General features: G+C 41.6%; 1 protein-coding gene across 1 annotated transcript; it reads left to right on the top strand.

Moving 5' to 3' along the window:
- Nucleotides 1–7: 7 nt before the first annotated feature.
- Nucleotides 8–11,399, top strand: SAAL1 (serum amyloid A-like 1). Its single transcript, XM_010563849.1, has 12 exons — nt 8–130; nt 390–503; nt 1,834–1,917; nt 4,438–4,517; nt 4,914–4,973; nt 5,220–5,335; nt 7,031–7,214; nt 7,485–7,567; nt 7,712–7,900; nt 8,317–8,513; nt 9,047–9,139; nt 9,743–11,399. The coding sequence occupies exons 1-12, from the start codon at nt 14–16 to the stop codon at nt 9,833–9,835; spliced, it is 1,410 nt and encodes a 469-aa protein (XP_010562151.1). The 5' UTR covers nt 8–13; the 3' UTR covers nt 9,836–11,399.
- Nucleotides 11,400–11,801: the final 402 nt, after the last annotated feature.

The raw sequence follows: 11,801 nt of genomic DNA, 5'->3' as shown, positions 1-11,801 counted from the left end.
GTGGCGGGCCGCCATGGACCGTAACCCCTCGCCGCCCTCCAGCGAGGCGGAGGAGGAGGAGGGCGACGCGGTGGGGAACACGGTGTACAGCAAGCACTGGCTGTTCAGCATCCTCACCCGCCTCATCGAGGTGCGGGCCTGGGGGAGCGGGGGCGCCGTGAGGGAAGAGGCCGGCGGGCCTGGTAACGGTCAGCGCCTGGCGGGTGCGGTGCGACCGTTACCGGGACACACACACACGACACGCCGGTTTCCTGGTTGTGTGGGGGTTTTTTGCGCCGTGACTGAAGCGATGGGTCGTTGTTAATGTTTCATGGCGTGTCTCTGTCGTCTGCTCGTAGCTCACGTACCGCCGTCCCCCCGTGTGCGCCCCCACCCCCGTTTTCCCTCAGGTCATTAGCCCCGAGAAGACGGAGCCCACCGTGAGTCCCGGGGGAATCCAGACGGAGCTGGATGAAGAGATGGAGAATGACATTTGCAAAGTGTGGGACATGTCGATGGACGAGGTAGGAGCGATGGGCGGCGGTCAGACCTCAAGGGTGGTCCACAGCTACGGCTGGCTTCTGCCCTCGGTGTGCGGTCAGAAGCCTTCTGGAAGCAGGAGAAGGCACAGAATTATGTGGGCTCGGTCAGCTTTCTGATTTCGACGGTGTTGATTATTCTCTGGTTTGGCTGGCAGCACGCTGTGAGTCATTAGGCAGGGCAGGTGTGGTGAATCGGCATCAAGCAGGCTCATCACGAAGGCTGCTTTTCAAGACGAGCAAGTAAGTTGTGTGCTCTCTTAAGCCCAGCACTGGTTTGCAAAAGCAGAGCTTTTGTTGTGTCCTAGCTGCTGGGCTCTGTGCTGCTGTTTGAGGATGTAAAGCAGAGCTGTGTGCGGATGTGAAAGAAACAAGGTGGTCTGCCCGACCTTTCCTCCAGGTGTCTAATGGATCCTGTGGTGCTGGTTTTTAGGGTCAGCTGGCATAAATGGGACCATATTCACACCTGTTGGCTTTCAGTATTATGTGCAGGGGTTGAACTGAAGCTCAGAGTTATTAGAAGATAGCGCCTTAGCTGTAGCTGAAATTAACCCAGGTGCATAGCCTGTATCTTCAGCAGTTTGATTACGGAGATAATACTGATGTCATCTCTAAACAGGCTTTTTTCCCTCTAGCAATTGTAATGCATCCTGCTGGTAAGCGTAGTTTTCTCTGGTAGATAACAACCTTTTAAAGTTTAGCTACACGCTCACAATGGCAATGTAATGTAGCTTTTTGATCTTTTTCCCAACATTCTCAAATGCTGGAACAAATTCTCAAGTAAGAGATTTTTTTTTTGGTTTAATTATTATGTTATTCTGTGGCTCTTTGTTTAGATGTTTAAAATAAACATGGAAGATGTGTCCTTTACTCCCAAATAGAGAACTAATTTTGTGGCTTAATGTGGTAAAATGAGGAGGAGGTTTCCTCTTCTGTATGGTCTGATCAAGTGCTAATGGTAATCCCTTCCCTTGTTTCTTTTTGTATGTCTGGGTGATGTCACTGTCTGAAAACATGATACTTGCTGAATTCTGACTTAACGCCTCTGACCCTCTGTTGAGAGAGAGCAAAAGAAACTAAATGTGATTTGGCTCATTGTATAGCAAATCACTGGCATCCTGAATCACCACAGGGGCTTGCTGATCTTCTCGCATTGAAAAGCAAGGATTATTGGTATTAACTGTTAGGAAATAACTGATCTCGTGTAGTGAGTTTGACATCTCTTCGACTGAGTCCTTGTGCTGTGAGAAAAGGTTTGATTTTGCATTTGGAAATTGTAGAAGTCCATTTACTTATCCATTCACTTTCTCCACAGGATGTTGCTTTATTTCTTCAGGAGTTCAACGCCCCTGATATATTCATGGGAGTTTTTGCCAAGTCAAAATGCCCTCGCCTTACAGTAAGTATGGGCTGTCAAAAAGCTGTCCCATATTAATAGCAATAGTAAATAGCTCTGTACATGCATTTGCACCTATCTCCCTCCTCCTCCCATTGCATGTTTGAATACACTAGGGAAACAAGGAGAAAATGCAAAATCAAAGTTTAAAATGCTTTTGTGCAGTGTTTTTAATACGGTCTAATCAGTATTTCAGCGATGCTGAAGCTGATATATGTCATTACTGATGAAGGACTAAGTTTATCAAATGTAGTTATAAGGCTTGTTATAAAAACCTGTGAAGACTGACCTTTTTTTCATGATTCATTTCATGATTACTGAGCAGAAATCGTCATGAATTTTTTAAGTCAGACCTAGAAAAGTGGCATGGGTTGACCCTGGCTGCATGCCAGGTGCCCACCAAGCCACTCTATCACTCCGCTCCTCAACTGGTCAGGGGAGAGAAAATACAACGAGAGGCTCGTGGGTCGAGATAAGGGCAGGGAGAGATCACTCACCAATTACCATCACGGGCAAAACAGACTCGACCTGGGGAAATTAATTTAATTTATTACCAATCAAATCAGAGTAGGGTAATGAGAAATAAAACCAAATCTTAAAACACATTCCCCCCACCCCTCCCTTCTTCCCAGACACAGCTTCACTCCCAAATTCTCTACCTCCTCCCCGCCCAGCAGCACAGGTGAACAGGGAATGGGGTTGTGGTCAGTTCATCACACGTCTCTGCCGCTCCTTCCTCCTCACTCTCTTCCCCTGCTCCAGCATGGGGTCCCTCCTACGGGAGACAGTTCTGCACACACTTCTCCAACATGAGTCCTTCCCATGGGCTGCAGTTCTTCACAAACTGCTTCAGCGTGGGTTCCTTCTATGGGGTGCAGTCCTTCAGGCACAGACTGCTCCAGCGTGGGTCCCTTCCACAGGGTCACAAGGCCTGCCAGCAAACCTGCTCCAGTGTGGGCTCCTCACTCCATGGGGCCACAGGTCCTGCCAGGAGCCTGCTTCAGTGCGGGCTTCCCACGGGATCACAGCCTCCTTTTGGCATCCACCTGCTCCGGCGTGGGGTCCTCCCCGGGCTGCAGGCGGATATCTTCTCCACTATGGACCTCCCTGGGCTGCAGGGGGACAGCCTGCCTCACCATGGTCTTCCCCACGGGCTGCAGGGGAATCTCTGCTCTGGCACCTGGAGCACCTCCTCCCCCTCCTTCTTCACTGACCTTGCAAAGGTGCCTGCAGGGTTGTTTCTCTCACATGTTCTCACTCCTCTCTCCAGCTGCAGTTTCTGTTCTGCAGCAACTTTTTCCCTGTCTTAAATATGTTATCCCAGAGGTGGTGCCACTGTTGCTGATGGGCTCAGCCTTGGCCAGCAGCAGGTCCATCTTGGAGCTGGCTGGCATTGGCTCTGTCGGACATAGGGGAAGCTTCTAGCAGCTTCTCATAGAAGCCACCCCTGTAGCCCCCCCACTACCAAAACCTTGCCGCGCAAACCCAATACAAAAAGTAATCTTGGAGGTTAGGAACTGTTAGACACCAATACTTAATACGTTTTTTTTTCTCCCTTTCTTTTGATGTCATTGTGTTGCAGCTTGTATTACACAGTGTACTATAGGATTTAAGATAGGGTTTTCAAAGGTGTTCAGTCTTGGTACAACTCCCTTTTCTCTGAAGTTACCAGACACTTTACTTCAGGAGATGAGTAGAGGCATGTAGGGCTTTGAAAGTTCAGTACTTTGTGTTTTGAAAGTACAGCCAAAATTTGGAAGCGAGTGCGAATTGGTCATTGCAGCTACTTTCTTGAAATAGGGTCTGCTGGAGCGTCAGCTGTAATTTAGCAGAGGTAATAGCATGTTAATAATTAAGAAGATAACCTTGAGTGGTGAGAGTTGATATCCAACTTTAAATTGCTGAAAATGAATGATCCCAAGGACATTCTGTGTTAGCACCAGTCACCCACAGGTACTTCAGAGCTTTTGTGGTCCCCTGTATAGAAATGTGCATCCTTTTAATGATTGTCTAGGCATGAATATTCTAATGGGTTGCACTGCTTTTGGTTGGGTGTTGGGTTTGTTTTTTTATCTCTGCAATCAGAAAATGGGCTTTGCCGGAAGCTTGTATTAAGACCTTTTTCTTATGGGAGGAAGTGAATATCTGTGAGGGTTGCACTTATGTGGTAATATTTTTATTCTTAGGACTCTTTATTGCTTTAATAATAGGGATGCCAGGTTAGCTTCAAAATGGTGTACATAGAATATGCAAGCAAAGTTGATTTCAAGATGTATTTGCTTTTATGGAACACCTTAACACCTAAATATCTGAGTAGTACCTGTCATGAGTATTTTTTAAGCTAGTCTAATAGCATCCTGTAGAAAAATATGTATCTCTGTCTTGAAATTGGTGGGTCATAAGAACGTGGAAATCAAACTGAAAAATGTCTTTGAACCTCTCTTACTTTTGTCTTATGGCTGTGGAAGTAATATCGTGAACTGCGTTGCAGTTGCTTCATTATACTGTGTTTTGACTTCTCAGGAAATCTGTGTGGGAATATTAGGAAATATGGCCTGTTTCCAAGACATATGCATGTCCATCAGTAAAGATGAGAATCTTGGGTAAGTGTATATGTGCTTTATACATGCATGAGTACTGCTTTTCTGAGCTCACAATCGTGAAATACATGTTACAGAAGGAATTAAGTTTGCCTGCCATGCCTCATCTTCATTCACACCTTTTTGGCTGACTGTATTTGTGTGGCAAGTGTTCAGTGAAGGGAAAAAAAAAAGGATACAGACCGCTATTTATTTTTGTTTTTAATCACCAGTCAAGTTCTTGAATCTTTAATTTCTAAGTTTGGCAATCTTGAACACTGGAAATGCATGCACAGTCAGGAAAAGCTGGTTTTAATCTAAAACATGGCTGCAGCTATGGAATGAACCTTTTTATAACTTTTTTTTTTTTAAACAAAGATAGATTTTTATTAACTTTTATCTTACATTTCCTCCTTAAAGCCAAGTGTTATTGCAACGTTTGTGTGATTCAGACTCCCCAACTCTTCTGGAAACAAGCAGGTAGGATATCTCAGAAATCAATGCATTATTAGTGTAGTTGCCTGGGAAGAAAGTTGACAAGTGGGCTCACTATTTTATTATCCTCTCATCCTATCCTTTTATCATTTCCACATTGTTCTGGAATCTATTTGCTGTGAGCTGTATTTCTGTTTCTGTCACGTCATTCTCATTATTTTGGATTTACACTTGTACAGCTAAAATGAATGAATTGGCTTGTAATTTGTTAAATGGGTAATTCTTTTCTAGGTTGTTGTTAACTTGCCTCTCCCAGCCTGAGGTGGCCAATGTCTGGGTTGAGAGAATCCGAGAGAACCCTTCTGTGTATGACTGTGTTTGCTTTATCATGTCCAGCTCTACAAATGGTAAGTTGCCAAAACAAGCTGGGAGTTAGTGGGTGTTTGCAGAAAAAAAAAAAAAGAACTTAAGTATGCAATTTCAAAGACAAATATTTTCAACTGGGAGTACAGAATTTCTTTAAAGTAAAGTAAACCTCATGAATTTAAAGGACACCAAAATAAACTTGTCCTGCCTTTGCAGGTTTATAAATATATAAAAAAACAACCAGAAAAGCACCCATAGAGGAAGAAGAAAGCTCTGGGGGGGAATCAAAATAAGTCTAATAGAAGAAATTGTTATTTGGCACAGTAAAGGAAATGACATAGTGCTCATTCAGGGATATACATGTGTCATTTTTGATCGTTGAAACAAAACCTCATTTAAATTCTTTTTTTCAAATCAGATAGGTATTTTCCATTTTTTTTAAACTACCATACTTGTGGAATGTGAACTGGAGGAATGATTCAGTTACTCTGAATGTGTCGTGGTTTAACCTCAGCCAGCAACTGAGCACCGCACAGCTGCTTGCTCATTCCCCTTCTGGTGGGATGGGGGAGAGAATCAGAAGAGTAAAAGTGAGAAAACTCATGGGCTGAGATAAAGCAGTTTAATAAGTAAAGCAAAAGCCATGCACGGAAGCAAAGCAAAGCATGGAATTCATTCACCACTTCCCATCAGCAGGCAGGTGTTCAGCCATCTCCAGGACAGCAGGGCTGCATCACGTGTAACTGTTACTTGGGAAGACAAATGCCGTAACTCCAAACGTCCCCCCCTTCCTCCTTCTTCCCCAGGTTTATATGCTGAGCATGACGACTTACGGTCTGGGATATCCCTTGGGTCAGTTGGGGTCAGCTGTCCCAGCTGTGTCCCCTCCCAACTCCTTGTGCCCCCCAGCCTCCTCGCTGGTGGGGTGGGCTGAGAAGCAGAAGAGGCCTTGACTCTGTGTAAGCACTGCTCAGCAGTAACGAAAACATCCCTGTGTTATCAACACTGTTTTCAGCACAAATCCAAAGCACAGCCCCATACCAGCTACTATGAAGAAAATTAACTCTATCCCAGCCAAAACCAGCACAGAATGGCAGCTGAATACTGCACAGCCTTTGGGTATGCAGCCAGTGGTACACAAATCAATCTTGGGACTAATTTAGCAGAAACCACACTAAGCACCTAATAATGAAAATACTTTGAATAGCATTTATGTTTTGTGTCCAACTCAATTGTAACAGCAGTTATCATTTGTCTAGGAATCCTAATAATTTAACTTTTTCAATTTGGTTGTGGTTTTTTAACGACAATCCTCAGAAGTCCTGCTCCATCCAATTGAAATCACAGATCTACTTAAGTAAAATGCAGATTGGCAGGTGTAAGATTAGCAGAAACCTGCATATTTAGGGACAAATCTTGGAAAAGTTTTACTTCAGAAGCAGAAGTTGCAGCTTTTCAGGAACATGAAGTCTCTTTGCAGAATCAAGTTCCTGCTTCATAAATGGCATGATAAGGTAGAAAGTGTCAGTGATCTTTCATAGAATTCCTGTTTATCAAGCTCTTCACCTGAGCTATGCAGCAAAAAGGAATTAAACATCATGAGTAGGTCGTGAACAAAACTAATATATTTCAGCACTGAATTTACTCTGAATACTTCTATATATTAGCATGTTGTGAGCTAATTTTTGCTCTTGGTTTTTATTTTTGTTGAAATGTATACATTCTTTCTTGTGCAGTTGAATTGCTGGTAAAAGTAGGTGAAGTAGTGGACAAACTCTTTGATCTGGATGAAGAGCTAATGTTAAACTGGATTAAAAATGGCACTTGTCGGTCTGTGGGACCATCTGTAGATGATTCCCCTGAAGAACTTCCAGATTTTAAGATTGTGCCCTGTATACTTGAAGCAGCCAAGCAAGTCCGGTATGTGAGATTTCTTTTTGGTTTCATGGCTGGGGAGACTCCTTGTTAAGGCCTGTGTGTGGACATCTTGATTTCACTGGGAGCTGCATAGTTTGACAGATCACTAGAATACGTTTTCCTGTAGTTATAATTTGAAATGAGTCAACTAGTTTGTTAGCAGAGAGAATGGCAGTGGTTGCTGATAGTCTTCTGTGTGTCCAAAACACACAGAATATAAACTCAGTAATCAGTTCTTTAATTTGTCTTTGTTTTTTCGTTTGGTCCGTGCAGATCAGATAATCCAGAAGGACTTGATGTTTATATGCATATTTTGCAGCTCCTGACTACAGTGGATGAGGGTATTCAGGCTATTGGTAAGACACTTGAATTGCTACATACAGTGGGACCAAGAATGGTAGTAACTTCTAGATCATCAGATATTTAATGGGGAGAAAAATAATTCCTGTACCTAGATTAAATTTGTTGGGTTGGTGGGTTCTCTTTCTTTCTTTCTCAAGTGCAGGCTCCTGATGGAGGAAAAGAGACTTGGAGTTTGCTTTATGACCTCGTTTGCCATGAACTTTGCCAGCCAGACGATCCACCGATTATTGTGCAGGAGCAGAAGACTGTATTGGCCTCTATTTTGTCCGTGCTGTCTGCTATGTTTGCTTCACAGACAGAACAAGAATATACCAAGATGAGGAAAAGCAAGTCGTGCTTTTTTCTGTTTTCTTTTGTTTTGTTGGTTTGTTTTGGGGGTTTTTTTTCTTCACAAAAAGATGTGTTGGTTTGGTTCATCAGATAGGATTATCTGGATGCAAATTTAACATACTAGCCTCTCTGAGTTACTACTAGAGACATTTTCCTTCTCATATTCCTTACCCCTGGTATATACTTTTTATAGATATAGGTAGCTTGCAGAAAAAATGGTTTTGGTTTTCCATTACACTTCCACTTGCTTCTTTAAAACAGTCTTTGAATGACGAAACAGAACACTGTCAAAATATAGATTCCTGTAGCTTTTGTATAAAATCTTGTGGTGTGTTTCAAAATTCTAATGCCTTGAAAGGATGGGGAAAAATTTTCAGTGTTAAACTTCCATTTTCTTGTTACTTTATATTAGATATGCCTCTGATTGGGAGCTTGATTCGTATCTTACAATACATGGAGGGCTGTGGGAGGAGATCTGTTGATAACTCAAAGGAGTCTGAACAAGGAGAGACTGGAAGGGCCGATGTAAATGAGGAAGATTTCCATTTAAAAATTTTGAAGGATATTTGCTGTGAATTACTTTCCAATATGCTTCAAGAACTGACCAAGGTAAGAATAAACAAAATTCTAAGAGGGGTTTCTGCATGGTAGGTAAGAAAAAAGACGTTACTATGAATGTGGGCATTTTTCTGTGCAAGTGAAGTTGCATACTGGAAATTTATTAGAGAATCAATCAGAAGGTGAGTGGCAGCATGTGTGTTAAATGGCAGGGACACAGGGTTTTTGAGGTGTGCGCCTTCAGGGCCAGGATTCTGTATGGTAAATTCTCTAGGTGTATGTTGCCATTTCTTTTGAATGAAAACCAATTTATTTAAGGAAAAGAAAGAATATCAGTATATAGACTACTTCTCTCAGCTGCACTTTTTTATTATGGGAGCATTCAGATTGAGACTTGTGATGCATGAGCTTTCACATCTTTTTGTATTAGCTACATCTGGCATTCTCTGAGAACTGTAAGTTCTGGTTGTTTTACCCATTTTTGAGAATGAAGTGCATACTGTAGACACTGTGCACAATTTTGAGTTTGTTCTTTCGACAGCTGTTTGTGACATGCTAGTTGTATTTCTTATTTTGTTTTCCAGGAAAATACGTTAGAAGGACTACACCAGGGACATCTAAATGAACAGACATGTTCCTGTGCGTTTCAGAACCTCTTACCTCTATATTTCGCATCGGTGAGTGTTTGACAAGGTCTTTAACGTAGCTGAAAAAATACTACATGGGTGACAAGACCTTTCAGAATCAGATGTAGAAGTAGGACAGAATTGCTCAAACAGGAGTAATATGCCATTCTAAACAGTCGTACCCTGTCTGTCTCCTCTGGCTTACTTCAGCCAGAGCTTTGCCTACATCATCAGCGGATATAAGGGTCAAACTGTGCTGAAATGAATGGATGTCTGCAAATTTATGCTAGCTGAAAATTTGTCCTGTACATTTTTATAGAATAATTATTCTAAATATTTTTCATAGGGAGCTTTTCTTTGTGTACATTTAAACAATAAAATAAGAGTTTTGGGAAGGCGATAATGTTTCAAAATTTAGACCAACTGAAATTGTGGGGTTTAGGAGGGAGGTATCTACTGTGGAGCATTTTCCATTATTCTTTGCAGTGACTGCTGCTGGCTGCTGTTGGTGGGAAGATATAGAAGTAGAAAGACCCCCTATACCGAGTATAAGAATTCTGTGTTCCATGCAAGTTGTTTGAGGTTGTTTTGTTTTTTTGGTTTTTTTTTTTTTTTTACTTTTTGTGCATGTGTGTGTTTGCAATTTATTTCCAGGTGGAGAGTTTCCTTGAGGTTCTGCGTGAGGCTGATCAGACACTTGCTGACAATCTAGAAAAGCGTTTCCCAAGCCTGAAGGTTCACGCCTAAGAATGTACCTGAACTATTTTCCTTCTTTGGAATGAAGATTTTTGACTGTTTCATTACAGTGTTTCAGAAATCAACTTTTCAGAAAATGCAGGAGAATGAGACAACCTCCTTACCAACGGGTGGCTTTTAAGAAGTGTTCCAGGTAGCCCTGATTAACCTAGGGTTAATCTGGTCTGTATGGGGAAGGAAATTACTGTAAATTCAATTCTGCATCTTCCATCCTGTTTGCTCTGGTGATGAGAGACTGTTGATTTCTAATTGCTCTTCTGCAGCATAGTTTTCTTTGAATAACTCTTTGATTCTGAGCTTTTCAACTTAAGTTGAAACAGCAAAATGAATGAAATGCACTGAGTAGTTTTTTAACATGATGCTGGTTTCTTCCAAATTGCTGTTGGCAAAAGGAGGATTGATCAACAGGAAATCCCAGATGTCCTTTGCCTAAGGACCTTCAAGCACCTGATAAAAACAAGAGTTAAATTACAGAGTTGCAGAGTTGTTTGGTTTTTTTTTCTCCCCCGCCCTTTTAGATCATATCAGTACCTGGAGCAGGTATTGTAACAGAAATGTTTCATCCTGCTCCTTTAAAATCTTCACACTTCTTACATTGAAGCCCCTTCTACATTGCAGCTCCGAGTTGGGGCATCTAGGTCCTGTGCAGTCTAAAGGATCTGAGAATATGGTTACCGGTGGTCTGTGCTGCAGCTTCCAACCATTGCAGCCAGTTATCCAGAGTTAGACTTGTAGGGCGGGATTGGGTTTAATCCATGGCATACTAGCAAACTTTCTGCTTTTTTTAAAGCAGTCTATACTTGAGTTTAGGAATGTAACATGTATCAGACAGTTCTTTCCTCATTCCTGCGTTTTAAGAATTATCTGTGAATGATATTAGAAATGCCATGTTAGCCCCAGTTTTTCAGAGGAGCTTAAGGTGTTAGGCCACTTGCAGTAAATTCTACAGTCTTCTAAAAATCCCACTTGCAGTTAGAACGTAATATAATTGAATTACATTTTTAGATCACCTGCCTGCGTGTAGTGCAGCTAACGTTTTCTGTGTCTGAAAAGACAGTATAGCAACACATCAGCTTCGCTGTTTCTGTAAATGAGAGTGCAAAACAATTGGTCTTTACGAGGTTTGAGATGTAAAAGAAAAATGGGAACCAGAGCATAGAGAATAACTTAATACCATATACACATGTGCCCTGGCTTTCCACGTTTTTATAGACTTTAAGTATTGTGCTGGGCCATGTTTTGTTTGCCCTGAGTTACCTGTACATGTGATGAAATCCAGTATGTGTATATGTATATAGCCTTTTCATCCAAACTTCCAGTTTTCAAAAATAGTGCAATTTAGTGATTCCCTTGGGCTGCCAGCAGCATCTTAGTTGTCAGGAGGGGATTTAGAATTACAAGTATCTGACTTGTGTCACTGAAAAGAATTGCCACGGTTTCTATCAATTTTTGTATGCTGTGTTTATTGGAGAAGACTGGTAACTGTGAATAGGATGACAGCATTTTTCATACTACTTTGACAATTTTGGGCTATTTTCTTAAACCTACAGATTTGTAATAAAGTTTCTTTAAAAAAAAAACCTGTACGCTTTCCTTCATTCTAAGGGGCAATTAAATTTGTTTTCTGAGTCACTGGAAATGTCTGTTACTCTCAAATATGTCATTTGTAAGAGGAAAATTGAACCTCTTTATAATGCCAATTTCCTGTGAAATATGTTGTCCTTCATTGGATATTCATTTTAACTCTCTCTTGCTTTCTTTGCTTAGTCATTTTTATGGTCTGGAAGTTTATGTGTCTCTCATCCAGTCGTTAACAGTTTTCTGAGCTTAGTTTGTCCCCAGGTGTATCATAAGTATCTTTATGATAGTCCACCATAGTTAAGAATTATTTCTGGTTTGTGTCTCTTGAAATTTGTTGCAGTTGTTGAAATTTTGCAGTAGTTGTTTAATGTACAAA

The sequence above is a fragment of the Haliaeetus leucocephalus genome, unplaced genomic scaffold (assembly GCF_000737465.1).
Source record: "Haliaeetus leucocephalus isolate CR32 unplaced genomic scaffold, Haliaeetus_leucocephalus-4.0 Scaffold173, whole genome shotgun sequence".
NCBI classification, from domain to species: Eukaryota; Metazoa; Chordata; class Aves; order Accipitriformes; family Accipitridae; genus Haliaeetus; species Haliaeetus leucocephalus.
Note: the sequence above shows the minus strand (reverse complement) of the source record. Positions and strands in the feature narration are given on the sequence as shown.